The sequence below is a fragment of the Jatropha curcas genome, chromosome 9 (assembly GCF_041381405.1).
Source record: "Jatropha curcas cultivar XTBG-Jc1 chromosome 9, XTBG_Jcur_1.0, whole genome shotgun sequence".
Classification (NCBI taxonomy): Eukaryota; Viridiplantae; Streptophyta; class Magnoliopsida; order Malpighiales; family Euphorbiaceae; genus Jatropha; species Jatropha curcas.
In genome coordinates this window covers 27,121,799-27,139,769 of record NC_143159.1, presented here as the reverse complement: position 1 = coordinate 27,139,769, position 17,971 = coordinate 27,121,799, and the positions used below count along the sequence as shown (strand labels likewise).

Below are 17,971 nucleotides of genomic sequence, written 5' to 3'. Positions count from 1 at the left end.
AAAAACAACATTTAAAACGGTTAGTTATTATTAAAAATAAACCTATTTTTTCTTTAACAAAGAAGAATGCATCAATCAGGTATAATCTAAATTGATCTTCTCGTATTTTATAAGTCCGAAATCTCGAAATCAAGCCCTCGTAGTCACAAAAGTTATTACAAATTTAGTCAATATGTTTTTAGAAGAAAATATTATGAAAAGGTGAAATAGTAATTTTTTAAAGTAATTATTTCTATCTGGCCCAAACCAGAGCTTCAAGACACTCAATTTCTCACCTTCTCAATACAATATAATATAAAATAATCTTCATTAAATTTCATATAAGCATAATATTAAACAATTAGGATAGGTGCACTTCCAGTGATTTAAAAAAAAAAAAGAAAAAGAAAAAGAAAAAGAGAAGAAGACAAATGGCTCTTGTAGTTGTATTGTATACATTATATAACAGAGATTATGTCAAAAATGAAAAATGGAAAGCTGTGAAAATGACAATTTTAACGTTCTTCCTTGCAGCTTTTCTTTTTCTTCCTCTTTCAAACATATAACCTGATACTGTGTTTTCTTCCCTGTTAGGTTTCCTTGGCTTTCCTCCTCTTTCAAATGCACTTTTGCAGCAATATGACATGACAATGGTTGGCATAGATATTCCATTCCCATTTACATCAAAGTAGACAATAAAAAAATTTCCACGAAATTGTGCAAAAGTTCAAGCTAATCAAGGGCCGCTTTGCTTCTGCGTCCAGATATGGGCTTTGGTAACCCATCAAATATAGGTATAGTAATTGCTGCAGTTGAAAGAGCCTGCAGGTCAGTTTTCAAACTCCATTTTGAAGATGGCCAAACAGAAGGGAGATTACTGTTGTCTTGGTCATGAAGACTTGGTGTGCTCGATGATTTTCTAACTCCAGTCATTCCATCAGCCATTATAGAATCCCCCAAACCTATTGGAATAGAATTTAACCATACTGATTCTGTTTCACTGGACAGTGCCGCTCTGCTTGCTGATTTTGGTCTCATGGCTAAACCCTTTCCCGTTACAGGTGAGAAATCACTGCTTCCACCACTGTTTTCTTCCTTCAGCAACTTTTCTGGTGTGCCAGCTCTAGGATCTGCTTCAGATTTCTGGCGTCTTCGAACAGATTTCTCATTGGATTTCTCACCTTCTGCATCTCCAGCTTCTGCAAGAGGTATATAGTCTACCATAAGACTACCATCCTCGGGCAATAAACTGTTAGAAGTATTTCGGGATTTGAGATTGTGGTATGGTGATCCAGAGATTGGTGAAGTTTTATGTAACAACCCCTCCTTCAGGTGATCTGAGCTTCCTGTTCTATAGACAGCCATCTCTGTGCCTTCAGTTGCACCCTTGTGATTTAAAGATTTGAGACCATAATAATCCCGTAAAGTACTCATAGCAGGAGAAACCTTCTGCTGGGTTGGTTTGAATCTCAAGGACTCAAATGATTCCAACACATTAGAGTAGCGTGGCTGCTGTGGACTTCTATCAAGGCTGTTTCCCCTGTGAAAGAGAAAGTATTATAGTCAATACAAATCTGGTGTACTTATATATTTCAAAATTATTCATACATTTAAACATTCTGTATTATGTGATCAGCAAAAGTAGAGAATACGAACAAACACCTTGAATTGAGAACAGTTAAATTGAGTTTTTGATTTTTTTTCCAAACTGTTAGGTTTTATTTGCAGGTGTTATTGTATGCTAAACAGGCAAATAGCTAACCATAGAATAACAGAAATGTTTAAGGCGAGGCAGTGGTTACATGGTTGGAGAGTTTTTCATTGGATGCTTCAAGGAGATGATAAAATTACTATCTTTTTTCAATAGACTAAAGCAAATTCTTTTATTTCTTTTGACAGAAAAAAGAATTTTATATTGAAAGTAAGCTAGATGTTACAACGAGGATAAGATACTCTTCTCTCACAAGTGCAGAACAGAATCAACACAGCAAAACTATGAGATAGAGCTGTCCAATCCTGCTGAAAGCATGTAGACACTCTCTAAAAGCCCTTTTAAGCATGGGCTTCCAAAGAAACTACGAAAACCACCTTTTACCCCTAAACAGATTAAAGGATAAAACATGATCTTTGAAAACATATGCATTTCTCCCTATCCAAATAATTCCTAAAACAGCCTCAACGTGCTGCCATTCTCTTTATTTTAGTAACTGCTAGTTCCATAATGGCTCCAATGGAGGTGTGGTTCAGCAGGCAGCAACCCACAAAGTGAGACACCTTTCTAAGGGACCATGAGGCCCCTTTCACTTGAGAACTAAACCAACAGGCACTTGCCTTCGGAAGTCAAATTCTTGTTAAAAAATCACGATAAAACAAATTATTTTACATCAAATCAAGTAATTAATGCTCAAACTTACTAAATATCATCACTGAATTGAGCAATCCATTAGAAAAACAAATAGGCTCCATATCATCACATATCCATCATGATTGGTAAAAGATCATCTACCTAAAGTCGAAAACTCAAAAGCAAAATTATACAAAATCCACTTTAGTTTCTGCCATGGAAAATCCTAAGAAGCTCTAGTCTTCATCAACATAAAAAATACTTGCATCACTATATTTTTGACCCTCCATCTGAATTAGCCTCTTTGTCTTCTACATTCACTGCCCTGGAATTTAAAGTCTTTGTGCTTCCCCTTACTAAATAGGCCATTTTCCCCATTAAAATATTAAATTCTTGCACTTCCTTTCCTTCAACAATATCAGCTCTGAATCTAAAGCCGATCAAAATCAAGCAATGAATCACAATATTCACTCTTTTATATTTTAATTTTTTTTTTCCTTCCCTTTTAGTTTTCCTCTTTTCCCCTCTGCATTCATGATGCTAGATGCCCTTTTGCCCTAATTAAAGCTAAGGAAGAAGTGTAAACTACTACCATTGTAATAGGTCTCTTCACTCTTAGAAAGGTGCCGGTCCTTGGCCTTGCTCTGTCAACTATCAATGGCTCAACTGTTTGTCAATCTAACCAAAATTGCCTTAGTGTATCTAGTCAAATCTTAAAAAACTCCCGTTAACAATAATCATGGCAAATCTTTTCTTATAGCATTTGTACTTGTAACCAAATTAAAGTAAGAACACTGTAGCTGTAGAAACCCACCAACAGTAGCTAAATATCGAGGTTTCGCAGGCGACGCTGAGTTTGGAGGACATGATCGGAAGTGACTTCCTGCTTCTCATTGAGAGCAATACTGGAAAAGATGACACCAGTTCCACTGCACTGGAAATTTAATTTTTTCCCCAGCTTGCCCGATTGAAGAAATTTAAATAACTTTTCATGGACATCCAATTCTTCACTTCACCAGAAGAATCCCTCTTGATTGTTCAAGCAAATTTTCTTTTCCTTTTATTTTTCCTTATTACCTTTATTTTGAAATTTACATTTCTTATTCTGCATGTTATTAGTATTCTTAGCTTGTAATTGCAGAACGGTTTCAAACTTTTAGAACCATTCAATTTCATTTGTTTCCAATCTGTTAGCATTTTATATCTAGGTTGATATATTTATCTTGCAATTTCTACAAAATTGCTTGCGTGCCCGTCCTCTATCTATCTCTCTATTTATCTATCTAGGTTGAGCAGAAGAGGTTCCCGTTGAGAAGTCCAATAACCAAAATAACTGAATTAATATTTATTCATTTATCTATATTATTCTGTTCAATTCAATCACTGATTAGAGATCTTCAACAATTATGGTCAATCATGCAAATTGATTCAGTCAACCAAATGCACTATTCTAGTGAGTTCAACAAGGGACAGGAAAATAAAAGACACAATGACTGTGTAAGTGGTGCAAGTGCCTCAATCAATCCACACACTTACCTAGGAAATTCCTGAATGAAGCAGTCATATCTCAACGATAAAGAAGCGGTTAGGCTGTGCCTGAGTTTCCTTTGACAACATGGCTCCCAAGTTTGCTTTAATAGGCATGGATTTGGGTCTCATTCTTTTAATAAGGCCTCTATGGTACATGATTTGTTCTTTAGTACTTAAAACATTCAAGTTTCTTATTTAATGTACATGCTGGAAAAGTTTTATGTTTGAAGTTTCTTATACTCATGCTATGCTAGTAGTTTTACATATCCAAGCACATCAATAATTAGTTTTACAGGTCAAGATTTTGCAAAGGAATACGTATGGACTTATTACATGAGCTTGTTTAGGTTTAGCAATGTTGTCCTCAAACTTCAAGATTTTAGTAACCAAATAGTCGAACTTCTCTTTAATGGCAGCCCTTTATCATTACCGCCATCAACTTACACTAAAGTAGCAATTGAGATTCTGTCAGATGGCAATTCAGAGTCTGCTAAAGAACAGATGGAATAACCAACAAAAAAGTTACAAATTTTAGATTTGAGGTCCACACTGAGAAAATTTTATAATTTCAAGGGCTAAATAAAAACATGTTCCGTTCAGAAAGTAATCCAAGAACACCAATTTTCCAAGGGGTTTGTGAAGCAATCCTGAGTTGTGGATGTCATAACTAAGGAAACTTATGATTGTAAATGTTTTCCTTCCTTTCTTTTCTTCTATTTACATGTGCAGTACTCCTTCTCAGTGTCAAATCCAAAACTTGCAAAGCTCTATATGTGAGACCCTAAAATTTGCCCAATCATTAATTGTGTTAATGCTCATCCTAGGCTGTCTAATACTAGAGTTAACGATCCTGCAATTTCTTTGCTACAATCTTCTTCAAAAATTGTCATATTTTGGTTGTGTAGCTTAGAGTCCTTTACATTTGACTTCACAAGAAATTTCCACAAATTCAGAATTTATTTAGCTCCTTCAAACCATAGAAATCTTCTATTGAAATCATAATCAAACTACTATCAAGTAGCACTAAATTCCTGAAATATTTTCCGAAAACCTTGTTTAGTGCAGTTCAAAACCGAATTTCTATCTTTACCTATTTGATTTCAAATCCTATCCACAACAATACCTAAACTCTAAAGCACATTCTCCTATTAGCAGTCATTTTGCAGTCATTATCCAACTCTCTCTTTATTCCATGTACTCTGGATCTTAATTTAAAACTTTCATCTTTTATCAGGCCTCTATTCATAGGTCTAAGATTCATTTAAAATGACCAGCTTAATATCATATTTGAAGTCCAATCATTGTTGTAAAATAATCTCTTTCAGTTTTAGTTAATTAGATAACTATTCCAGACCAAAAAAAAAAAAAAAAAAGAAAAAAAAACCAAAGAAATAAGGAACTACTTTCGACGAATTTCGGAAAAATAAAAAACCATTGGTTAGGTGTTCAAGATCACATGCGTGGGTTTTTCTATCTTTTGCATAATTTTGCAAGTTGCAACCATCAAATCTGAGTTCCTGCAACTCATGCAGCATTATGGCACAAGAAACTGGAAGTTTGCCACTAATTTTTGCATCCTTCACAGAGCAAGTTGCTTATAAAAATGACTGAACCAAGCTAGCCGATAGACTGGAAAAGACATATAAGAAGCCCAAAAACCAAAAAAAAGAGAAATCCTCTTCCAAGTTGTCATTAGCCCTAGAAAGATGAAAATGAATAACAATTGAGCAAAGGCATAGCATTCACTCGATAACAAGATTTCCTAAGGCATAACAGAAGGGACAAAAAATTCCAAAAATATGGAACATTGAGTTTTGGAAAGAAGCGGAAGTTCATCTTATTACTAAGGATATTAGGTCAACTTAGTCTCAAAATGTAAATTAGTCCAGACCAACTCATAAAGATGGATAATAAAATATAGAAGCACGGTATGGAAATAATAAATACATCGCAGAGACGATAGAAAGTGAAAAAACTAGTACCCTGGAGAAGCAGAATCACTGGACAGAATGGAAGATGGAGGATGTCTTCCTGGCAATGGTATGAGTAACTTCTTCAAAGCAAACATTTGAAGATCAGTAGCCAATCCATTTAACCTTTTGATGTCAGCAACCTAATAGTAGAAAATTCGAAACATATGCATCAGTAACAATTAACCTTCAAAATGGACCCATCTCATGAAAATGAAGCACGGGCAACTGGGCATAATGTCATATATACTACAAAAACAGCAAAAATAACGAAAACAAGGTGGATATCTAGCCATTTTTGATCTCCTGAAACTTAGAGTTATCTCAAATTATAACGAATTTAAACCAAAATCAAGAAATTGAAAGTAACCCAAATGATTTTTTTTTCCAAAAAAGTACATAAATTGGATTAAAAGGAGAAATACCTCGACTCCATACTTGATGGCTACACCAGCGAGAGTATCCAACTTGGAGACCTGATGCTCTATGTAATTCTTGCTATTAGCATTTCCTCCTCCAGATACACCATTAGCATTTGAAGGAGACATTTTTGCCTCTTTTTATTAACCCTTCAGATCAAATTCAATTCCTTTGTTTTCGATCTTCTTTAAAAGAGAGAGAGAAAAAGAAAGAACCCAATTGGGAGGAGATGAAAGGAGATCAGCCGGTAAAATGATTCAACTGGAGATGATGGACTGAGATAATACAAATAAATAAACTATATATCTTACTTTTAAAACAAAAACAAATGGTAAAAAACAGAAAAGAAATTTGGAATAGACAAAGGGCAGAGGGGTTTAGTAAATGGAATCAAACTTTCTTCTCCATCATCCAATCATGAGATTCTTTCCGCAGACAAAGTCTCTGCTTTCCATTTGATCTTAAAAAATCTGTTTTTTTATAGAATAAATAATAATAATAATAATCTTTTTTCTTAATTTATATACGAATAAAAAATATAGAAATAAAAAAAATCCCAAAAAAATGTCAAATCCCAGAAGGGGAGACAGAAAGAGGTATGGCCTGTGTGGCTTTCAGTCTTTCGCTTTGCTTGTGTGCAAATGCTAATATATATTTATAAAAAATATAAAAATAAATATATATCATATTTTTTTAAAAAATCTTAAATTTGTTCTGATTATTATTACTTTATTTATTATCATTATTTATCAGAAGAGGCCTAACCTGACTAAAGTAGACGTTTAAAAAAAATAAATAAAAAAAATAAAGTGGTCGAAACTGGGAATAATATAAAATATTGCCGACGCGGTTCTTTCGAGTGCAGAGAGACTGCCGACACACCGACGCATCCTAGCGCTTCATTTGTGGACCCCCACACTTATCTTTCTATTTTCAACGGCTCTCCTTTTTCTCGTATGGTTTTCATGTGTCAAATGAATTTCTGTATTTTCCTAATAAAAAAAAATAAAATGTTTATATTTTATTAATTAGGAAACTTCTTTATTTATTTACACCTAATCTGAAAAGAAACCGGAAAGAAAATTATTTATTGCCTAATTGTTTGAATGGAAAAAAAAATAACAAAATAGAAGCCAAACTGAATTGTTTATAGAATTTAATAACTTGAACCAAATTATTATTTTTTAATTTTAACCTAATTTATGAGTTAAATCATTTTAATTTTAGGGTATAACCAAACTCCAATCATATCAAAAAATATATGTTTTTATTAAAAAATTGAAATTCTTAAAAATTGAAACCAATTCGATTTGGTAAGTTTTATTTTTTATTCGCTGGCTCAAACTTTAAACTTGTTTGATATGTTTTTGTTCTTATTAATTATTATCTATTATTATCGAACCAAGCGAGTTCAAACTTGACTATTTTTAAATGAGCCGAACTCAAATTTATGCATATCCTTATCGAGCCAAGCTCGACTCGAGTCAGCTTGTTTATAGCCCTGTATGTTAAGCCAAAAAAAATAAAATTAAGATGAAAAGTTGTGACACCTAAATTGACAACTTTCTCCTCTGGTTTCTTTGTTGACCTTGTTTTTATTATAAAAGGTCAAATTGAGTTTTTATTTGTAACTTTCATTCCAATTTTTTTTGGGATCAAATTTCTCTTTTCTAAGCAAAGGACGGCTAAATGATACTTCATATATAAGTCATTTATTAAAAAAACAATTAATCTTAAATTATAACAAAATTAAAGATAATTTGACTAAATTACCCTTTATTTCAAAATAAAAGGTACTAACTTGTAAGAATAGTTATTGTATATAATATAAATAAAGATAAAATTAGAAGAAAAAAAAAACTCATTTATTACTATTGTCTTATATTTTGAGATAAAATAATTATCTTAAACGACGTATATTTTAAGACAGGAATTACACAAATAAAAAATCATCATCAACAATAATAACGCATTTTACAATTACAGCTAATTTTATTAATCGACACCTTATATTTTTATCATTCATAATAATTACAACCTTCATACATCACATATCAGCATTAATTGAAAAATTAAATAACAACTCAAATAAAAAATACTTATTGTAAAATGAAATTAAACTTGCCAATCAAAAAGATAGGGTCTTTGCTAATGGATTTTCTCATAGCCCTAAATATGATGCATCTACATTATTAGTTTTAGCTGACCAATATGATGTAATGAGAAATAACATACAAAATAACATTGTAAAACTAATTAAAGTTCAAAACTTTTTTGTAGAGGAAAACAGGGAAGTTAGGTTTTCACTCTTCCATTTATTTTTCTGCTCCTAGACATTCCCCTCCCCAAGCAAGTAGTCAAAAGGATATCATTTTGCTAGTATAATGTCACTATCCTAATGATGCATGACATCAAGATTTTAAATCCTAAAACTCATCCCTTTCAACTTGAACATAGTTGAAAAATTAAAATTAAGCCAAATCAAATTGAAATAAACTAAATTACTAAAAGTGGAAACTCTTAAAATCATTTTTCTAGTTAAGATAAACATAGAATAGAATGATTAAATTGAATTCTTGCTACTCTCTCAACAAGGCAATATTCTCAAAAAGAGAAAAAAAAAGAAGAAGGGCAATATTAGAATTAAAAATTGTATTTCCTGTTTCTGGTACCTGGCTTGTCGGCTCACCTGAACAGGAGTGGCTGGTAAATGGACCTTCTGTCATCTTTATTAGCCATATCTTGGTAGACACTTTTCATGAGTTTAACAATAATTAGAAAGCGAGGGAAACAAGTACAAGGTCACATACCACAATTCACAAAAGTCATTTCAGTCAAAACATTTATCTCCCAAGATTATTAACCATGCCAAATGAGTAGACCCAGCCAAGAACCAATTTCAAACCAGAATCGGATTGGCCAGGAACTGGTCCAAAAAGAAATCAGGGGCCCCTCAGTTTTGAATCAAAATGGAGAAGCCAGGTCTCAGTTTGGTATATTGGGTGAGACGGGTCTACCAACAAGAATAGCAAAGGCGATTCAGGCTAATTCCAAACTAAAATTTTAAAAAAAGGAAAAGAAATAATTTCCAATCTGAAAATTCAAAAAAAAAAAAAAATCAAAACAATATTAACTTAAAACTAAAATTAATTTATTTTCTTTTGTTTAATTTTGTTTATTTTAAAAATTAATTGAAAAAATAATTGGCCCCCGGATTAACGGTGGGTACCTCGACAAATGAGGCAATCTTTCAAGCATGTCAATCTGTCTCCTGAAACATAAAATGAACATAATCACTGTAAAGAAACAGCAGGAATATGAATTAGGAACCTACATGAAGTTATGAACTATTGCAGAGTCAGAAAAAATTACTTACCAAAGAGAAGAAAAAGAAAAGAAGACCTTCACGTTAAACTTACATTTACAATGCTATATTCAAAGCAGTTCATCAAAGTTAAGAAAAAATAGCAAATTTTCCATTAATATCCACTATATTAAGAGTTATATTGCCATTCATCTACAATTCTGATGCACCTGAAACATGATTTTCAGTAGCAACCAACAACTATGTCCCAAATAAAGAACTGGATCCATGGATTTACCTAATGATCAGTAATTTTTTTTTAAAAGATTGTAGTATCTGGCCACTTCCCAAGATAATTTGGGAAGTGCAAGTCAAGTCTATTTGACTCAACTCTCTACACCATCTTGTTGAATTCCTTTCCTTTATCTCAAGATCCAGTTCATAACATTTCACCAACTGTCAGGCCATTTTCCAGATAATTTCAGCAATTCAGGTAAACTTCACTCAGCAATAACAATCAAGTCCTTCTATGCATATACTCCCAGTCTATAATTTTCCAATGATAAATCAATATACTGCAGCCATAAATAAAAAGGCATACCTAGTAGACGAGGCTGGTTCCACAAGAATAATGTGCTCTGCATAGATTACTAAAACTAAAAATGCTGTGCTAACAGCAATAAAGAGACGTACAAATCCCAAAATTTGCTGCAATAATGATGACAACATTATCCAAGGTTCATGTGATGAGATTGTTTGATTCTCTACCTATGTTTGGTTGCATTTTAGAATACTAATTTTAACATTCCAATCTACAATCCGGATTTTGCATCTATTTCTGGTACAATTGGCCCTTCCTTCAAAAGAATCTCAAACAAAAATATTCAATCATTGTGCATATCCAAGCTCATTAACTCTGTATTCCTCTAATGTAACTACTGGGGACAAAAAAAAAGCATAATCAGAAATAAATATAGATTACTTACTGAGATTGCTATGTACCCACCAGCCACAATTTTATCTAGTTAAGTAAGAGGGCTATTGGAAAAAAATAATTACCAACATAGGGTGGGTTGAACAATAGTTACTAATCTAGGGTGTGGTTTTTTTTTTCTGACTGGGAGAGTCAAACAACTGCAGTGAACCCTGTCAAAGTGCCACATCACCCATCTGCCACTTAAGAGTAGCAGACTGTCAGCAGCTTTTCATTATGTCCACGGCTTTAAGTAGGGAACAACAAGACAATATTGATGCATCTTGTTGCCTGCTACTTTAAGTAACTAGTGAATGCGTGAATTTTCTTCCTAAGCCCCATTTCTCTGCTCTTATTTTTTACTCTCTTTCTTCTACACTTCTTCTCTGCCTCTTCCCTAAAATCGTGCTGCATAAAAAAATTTTACTTAAAAGGAGTTGACAACACAAGCTGATGGCAACAAGTTGTCCATCATTTGAACTGATGGCAGCTGCCATGTCATCTCTACCTGCCATTTTAAGTGGCAAACTGGGGTTTTTTTTTAAAGAAAATCTTAGGTAAACTATGTCTACCACGTCATCTATGGACCAAGCCAATAAATAGTACCATCTAAAATTATATCAGACTTTCATGCCATAAAAAATGGTAAAAGATAATTAATAAGCTATAACTGTTAGTGTGTCGCAAAAATCAAATAGCAAAATTTTAAAAATTATTCTCATATGGCACTATTATTACATTAGTCCATGGGTGACATGGTAGACATAATCTACTAAAGAATTTCTTGGTTTTTACCCTTTTTTAACCGCTACAGTAAAAAAGTCAAGTCAAATGATAGAATGAGGTAGTTTACTAGCTTGGCCAAAGGGAAAGGGAATTTCATTTCAGACTGGAAACTATTATAGGAGAAGTTTGAATCTGTACCGTTTATTGTTTTTTAGTCCAGTCAACACATTTCACCCTAAATCGATAATTACTTCTCAATCCACCCTATGTTGGTAAATATTTTTCATCAATACGTTAACTAGATAAACGGCCCTAGTTAAGACATAATAAACTGATAACACCAATATTATCCGAGATTCACGCGATGAGATTGTTGATTCTCTACCTTTGGTTGATTGCATTTTAGAATTCTAATATTAACATTCCAAATCATAATCCAGATTTTGCATCAATTTCTGGTAATTCTGGTCCTTTCTACGAAAGAATCTCGAACAATATTCCAATAAATTATGTATATCCAAGCTCATTAACTCTATTTGCCTCTATCATAACTACTGGGAAAAAAATAGAGTGATGAGCATAAAACAGAAATAAATATACAATGCTCGCCCAAAATCATCAGGTATCAACCAGCCATGGTTTTATCTAGTCAAGACATGACCAACTGATAATTTCAGTTCAAAAAGGAAAAATTGAGTTTTTTTTTTTTCAATTTATTTTTAAGATAAAAAGTTACTGTATCTAAATGATGTGAAGAACAAATAGAAAATACCTGCTTAGTCTCCATTCATTCATGCTGTTCTCCGACAAGCTCATGTAACTGAGCAAACTTTTTCTACTTCAATCCAACTGGATCCTGGCACTTTCTTTACATCCCTATTCTCCATGATTTTACGCAACATCCCCACACTGTCCCAATTCTTTATACCAGCAAACATGTTAGATAATAAAACATAATTTGCAGGGTCAATTTCATCCAAATGGATTGCACATTCTGCTGCTCGCTTTCCAGTTTCCATATCCCCATGCAGCCGACAAGCACCTAATAAAGTCTGCCAAACAAGCACACCTGGTTGAAATGGCATTCTTGAGATCAATTCCTCCGCTTCCTTAATATGCCCTGCACGACCAAGTAGATTCACCATACATGCATAGTGATCTTCTCCTGGAGTGATTCCGTGGTCATTAGACATGGAAAAGAAATATTTCCACCCTTCATCAATAAATCCCCCTTGGCTACATGCATAAAGCACACAAATGAATGTGACATAATTTGGCTCTACACCTTCCATTCTCATCTCATCAAAAATTTCCAAAGCTTCTCTAGCTTGGCCATTTTGTGCACATCCCATAATCATGGTTGTCCATGAAACAACTGTTCGATTAGGCATTGACTGGAAAACAGCCCATGCCTCATCTGTGCATCCCGATTTTGCGTACACATCGACTAATGCATTATCAACACAGGTATCAACCTGAGAATCAAGTTTGATTCTCAGGCCATGGAATTTCTTTCCATCCTCCAACGAAGGCAAATTAGCACAAGCATTAAGTGCAGTGGCAAGAGTGAACTTATTTGGCTTCACACCAATGTACAGCATTTCTTCAATAATCTCAAGCGCTTTGCCTGGTTCCCCACATTGTAAGAATACAGCAGCCATCTGGGTCCAAGAACGCACATCTTTACAAGTCATGTCATGAAAAGCATTCAAACCATCAACTGTCCTCCTATTTTTTATGTACATATCACACAAAGAATTTCCAACACAAATATCAGCCCCATGACCAGTCTTTATAAGCTGTGCATGGACTTGCAAACCCATATTGAGATTAGTAAGAGCAGAAGAAGCAGTAAAAGCAGCAGCAAAAGTGTATTGATCAGGTTTGTGACCTTCAAAATTCATTCTACACCAAAAATTTGGTAATTCTAAATAAGAATACTGCAACAACCCAGAAATCATTACGTTCCATGTGACCATATCCTTATGTGAACACCCATCAAAAACTTCTTTAGCCTCTAAAAACTTTTCATGCCGTATCAAAGCAGTTAAAAATGCATTAACCACAAAAACATTTGATTCAAATGCTAGCCGAATAATATTCACATAAATTGGGTATAAATGAATAGAATTCTTAGATAAGGAGCAAGCATGGAGAACGCTAACTAGTGTAAACTCGTTAGGCAACACTGAAGAATCAAAATGCATGCGCGAAAAGAAAGAGAGAGCTTGATCGGAATAGCCATGTTGGACAAAGCCAGAAATGACAGAGGACCAAGACACAACATTTCTTGCAGGCATTCCATCGAACAATTTGAGAGCATAGTTCAAATGTCCAGATTTGATATAGAAATTGAGAATATGGTTATGGAGATAAAGAGAACGGAAAAGGGTTTTGATAAAAACGGCGTGAATAGCTCTTCCATGGCTTATATTGGAGGTTTCTAAGCATCTACGCAACAGGTTAACGTAAAATTGTTGCTGTAACTGTGAGGTAGGAATGGTGCTTATGGTGTTTGATTGCAAGGTTGAAAACGCTAGTGAAGGTCGCCTTGCGCTCCCAATTACATGACCTGGCCACCGCATCTAGCATTTCACAGTTGTAGTTAACTTCTTTCAGTTAGGATGTAATTTAAGTCGAGTTTTTCCAATTCATCTCGTATATCAATCTTGAACAAATTCGAGTAAGTTCAATCTAAAAATGGGCAAGAGCTTAGTTTAATCTAAAGTACAAACTCAACAGTAGAAATCGATCTTCGTGAGAACTGGGCACTAAAAGGAAGCATCGGAGCTGAAAATGATAGATGAGGGTGACCTCAAAGGCAACCCATGGCAGAAAGCTCGAACTCTTCAAGAGCTAGGCAGGAGAGAGGGAGCATTAAAACGACACCGTCGGATAGAAGCCTCCACCAGCAATTAATCCAACATATATCTATTAATAATTGTGCATATAATAGTAGTAAACAATACTTCCTCCCTCCATAAATATAAGTCATTAAAAGTTTTAAATAGTAGTGATTAATAATATATAACAAAAAAATATAACAAAAAAGTCATTAATTTAGTTAACTTATTTTTATTTTTTATTATTAATAATTAATGTGTCTAATATATATATAAAAGGATAAAATTGAAAAAATTCATTAATTATTTCTTAATATTCTCAAAATAAATTACTCCCTCTATCCCAATATTTGAGATTATTCTAAAACAACTTTAAAACTATTCTAAAGCAAACTTACGTTTATGGACAGAATAAAAAAAAAATTAAGCTTAATTTAATCAGATTTGATAATAGTAGATATCATTCAGTCTGTCCGATTAGCTCAATAAAAATACTCCCTACGTTTCATTTTATTTGCATGGTTTGGCAAAATATGTATATTAAGAATTTAGTTAATAAAAATTATTTTGCTATTTTTTACTCTTAACTCATTAAGATATTAATAAAAACTTTCATTTAACAAATAATCATAAAAATTATTATAAAAAAATAATTATTTAAATATATAAATTTAGAAACCTCCTAAATATTTTAAGACATAAAAAAAAAAAAAAAAGTAACAAGCAAATAAAATGGAACAGGAGTATGGATAGGTTTTGTTTTAACACATGATGATAATGGGTTTTAAGCTTCCATACCATATTAAAATTAAACCATTAAGAGTAATTAAAAATATTAAAATTTATAATTACAAATAATCTCTAAATTTTATTTTAAGATACAATAGAAATTTTTGTAAGGGAAAAAAAAAATACATTTACAACAATACACAAAATTTAAGATATTACTACTTATTAGGCTTTTAGCTTCATTTTATAAGCTTAATTTTTGTTAATTATTATGTATGCCATCTAATAAATTATCTATGAAGTTCTTAAATATTAGATTTGGCAAATAAAAAGAAATTAGCTACCCTGCAACCACATAAAAGTGGATATCAAGATTTGATTGTTCAAAAACTATCTGATCAACAAAGTTCCCACCTCAACCATATTCTAGGTGGTAAATACAGGTACAATAACAAAATCAAAAGATTTTAACTTTCTGCAATCACTAAGTATAATCTGTGCATTTGGGCAAAAAATTAGTAGAACAAAATTTCTTGTACTTAGTAAAGGAACCTGAAGGAGTCAACAATCAGCCACCAACAGAAAAAAAACAAAACAGATCAAGTTTAGATGCAGTTTAGGCACCTGAAGGAGTCAACTCTGTCTTACTTAGTAAAGGAACCAAGCTCATAGAGTAAGGAAGCACAATAGGAGAAGACATAATGGAATTAGTACCAAACTTTGAAATATCACTTACTTTCTCCATTTTGCTCCTCTCAATGTGATATAAGTAGACAGTGTTTGATACCCTCAACAGCAAAATCCCATCTTTGAAGGCAATAGGATCCATCCATGGACTAAAATCATTGGTCAACCTTTGTTTGACTCTCTCCTGTAAGTTGCAGAGGAATTGAGGATTTTCTTGTTCCATTACTGCCAATGTTTTTGAGTGCTTCAATGACCAGTTGAACTCAAAATAGTGTTCAAGAAACCAGACATGGATTCCTTCTTCAGAAATTATTATATAGTATAGTTTGCCTTCAGATTCTCCAATGCAAGCCTCAGGAACACTATTGAATTCTGTAGAAGGAAGTGGTGTTGAAATTAACCAAGCTAACTCATTCTCTACCATAAAAGTGAGGATTTGATCACCATCAGTTAGCCAATGTAATATCCCTCCAATGAAAACACCTTTGTTCTTGTAAAAATTGTTGTTGCAACAACAAATCTCATTTGACAGTTTCCAACTTTTTGTTTCTGAAGAATATATATCAAACGAGAAGTAGAATCCTTCTTCTTCCGCCTGTTTTTGTGAAACTCTAACCAATTTGAAGTTTGCAGAATTGTCAACAAGATCCTTAGAAGGATCAAATGCAAGAGCAATGCTGTTTTCTTTATCAGGATTGATCCAGTCCAGCTTAATCCATTCTCTGTTCAAGGGATTGCAAACAAAGAGAGATGGGTTTTCAAAAGGGAAGCAACTTCTACAGCAAATTAGCCCATTGCAAGACGTCAGGAGAACAACTTCTTGAGAAAGGAAATCAAAACACCCATTTTGAAGTTCAATCCCTTCTTTTAATTTCACAGGTATGTAGTTTATAGTTTTTATGTCAATTTCACACCACTGGAATCTCTGTTGGAAGAAGAAGCCTGATAACGGTTCTTCTTTCTGGGATTGAACCTTAATGAATAATGGATTGGTTATAAGTTGTTTCCACCCTTTAGAAACAGTCTTTAACTCAATCAATCTTTTTGTTGGCAATCTTGAAAGCACATCAAAGGTTATATCAGTGGTCAAACTCTCAAAGTTCTTCATTTTCTTCATTTTCTTCATTTACTGATCCACAACACAAAAGAATCAGATAATGAACTCAAATTTTCAGAATAAATAAACAAAAATGGTGATTGATATGTTTATAATTTCCAGGAAGAAAACCATTTCATTTTCTTCCTAATTCTGACCAAACAAACTAATTTAAAGGCTTCTATCTCATTAGTGTGTATGAGTTGGAACAATCACGCTTGGTGAATGTTTTCATTTCTTTTATCAAGTAGTAATTGAAAACCAATATAAACAGCACATGTAAATCTCAAAACCCTGTTTGGTAAGCAAGAAACGAAAGGAAACATCACTCTGTTTCTTGTTTTATATATATGATTCATAAATTCTATTAATACAATAATAAAGCACCAAACCCATTTCATTTTCTTTAATTTACGTATAAGTTGTAACTGGAGTTGTTCCCACGTCTCATCCAATATATATATATATATATATATATATATATATATATATAAAGAAGAAAACGAAGTACTAAAAGAAACAGAGAAATAAAATATCCTAGAAAGGAAAGAAAACAAGGAAGGAAGTTGAAATATTCAAGATGTGAGTTTCATTTCTATTGATTTTCCTGCATTTTACTCAGATTCTTGCCAACCAAACAGGAATATATTGTGCAGTGATTCTGAAAAATAAAACAGAGTATCATCTAAAAGAAAGAAAGGAAGAAAGAAAGTGTTTTCTTACGCTTTCTTTCTTGGCAAACACGTAGTCTACTACTCCTTAGTCCTTATCTATATCAAACAATCAGTTTCTTTTCCTCAATTTCTGTTCTCAAAGCTCAAAATGTCCATAGAAGAAGAAAAAACAAAATGCGTTTTCCTTCTGCAATTTTTAGTAGTAGGCTATTTGAAGCAAAAGCTTTACAATTTTTAACAGGTGGCTAAAGATTTTACTTGGGTATATCCTCTTGTACAGCATTATCGTACTGTTTTCTTGATTTGTAGAAGTCAAGATTTTAAAGTAATCTAATCTAACGGTTGGGATATGAAAATAATAGTAGGACATAAGTGGGTTCCACTAGAATGATAATGCACGCTCATGGAGGCGGGTGTGCAGGTGGCTTAACAGTAGCCAGTGGCACACAATTTGGTTGTTTTGGAAGGGAAGAAGAAGACGGTCCAGCTTTTTAGCAGAAGAAAGAAAGCTTGCAATTGCAACAGATTTTGTTTTTATTTTTATTTTTATTTTTTTAAAAGATAAAACTGTTCATATTCTTTGTAAGGTCTTTTTTTATTGGAAATTCATCCACTGTCTTTTACTTTTACTTTTTACTTTTACCACTAGTTAACTCGTGCAATCAGTAATTTATTTGATTTAACTTGTGTAAATAT

The 17,971-nt window shown here is 33.0% G+C and overlaps 3 protein-coding genes across 6 annotated transcripts; all 3 read right to left on the bottom strand.

Moving 5' to 3' along the window:
• Window positions 1-290: 290 nt before the first annotated feature.
• LOC105639787 (uncharacterized) lies at window positions 291-6,867 on the bottom strand. Its single transcript, XM_012223942.4, has 3 exons — window positions 6,249-6,867; window positions 5,836-5,966; window positions 291-1,519 (listed from the first exon to the last, which is right to left on the bottom strand). The coding sequence occupies exons 1-3, from the start codon at window positions 6,369-6,371 to the stop codon at window positions 712-714; spliced, it is 1,062 nt and encodes a 353-aa protein (XP_012079332.1). The 5' UTR covers window positions 6,372-6,867; the 3' UTR covers window positions 291-711.
• A 1,862-nt stretch (window positions 6,868-8,729) lies between these two features.
• LOC105639776 (pentatricopeptide repeat-containing protein At4g33170) lies at window positions 8,730-14,168 on the bottom strand. 4 transcript variants are annotated; one of them, XR_002285071.3, is made up of 3 exons: window positions 12,019-14,168; window positions 9,473-9,514; window positions 8,730-9,256 (listed from the first exon to the last, which is right to left on the bottom strand). XR_002285071.3 is itself a non-coding variant. In XM_037638599.2 (2 exons), the coding sequence occupies exon 1, from the start codon at window positions 13,829-13,831 to the stop codon at window positions 12,059-12,061; it is 1,773 nt and encodes a 590-aa protein (XP_037494527.1). In that variant the 5' UTR covers window positions 13,832-14,168; the 3' UTR covers window positions 8,730-10,928; window positions 12,019-12,058. The 4 variants fall into 4 exon arrangements, 2 of the variants coding, with proteins under 2 accessions (XP_037494527.1, XP_012079321.1); XR_016322427.1 differs by having other exon boundaries at window positions 9,473-14,168; XM_037638599.2 differs by having other exon boundaries at window positions 8,730-10,928.
• A 1,157-nt stretch (window positions 14,169-15,325) lies between these two features.
• LOC105640794 (F-box protein At5g49610) lies at window positions 15,326-16,624 on the bottom strand. The gene has a single exon (XM_012225189.4). It carries the CDS (start codon window positions 16,620-16,622, stop codon window positions 15,435-15,437), a length of 1,188 nt encoding a protein of 395 aa, XP_012080579.2. The 5' UTR covers window positions 16,623-16,624; the 3' UTR covers window positions 15,326-15,434.
• Between the last annotated feature and the right edge of the window lie 1,347 nt (window positions 16,625-17,971).

Excerpts from the sequence above, each read along its gene's own strand:
- LOC105640794 (XM_012225189.4), bottom strand. The coding sequence starts at position 16,622 with ATGAAGAAAATGAAGAACTTTGAGAGTTTGACCACTGATATAACCTTT.
- LOC105639787 (XM_012223942.4), bottom strand. The coding sequence starts at position 6,371 with ATGTCTCCTTCAAATGCTAATGGTGTATCTGGAGGAGGAAATGCTAAT. Across the intron at positions 5,967-6,248 it reads CCATCAAGTATGGAGTCGAG|GTTGCTGACATCAAAAGGTT; the intron begins GTATTTCTCCTT and ends TTCTACTATTAG. Across the intron at positions 1,520-5,835 it reads AGTGATTCTGCTTCTCCAGG|GGGAAACAGCCTTGATAGAA; the intron begins GTACTAGTTTTT and ends TCTCTTTCACAG.
- LOC105639776 (XM_037638599.2), bottom strand. The coding sequence starts at position 13,831 with ATGCGGTGGCCAGGTCATGTAATTGGGAGCGCAAGGCGACCTTCACTA.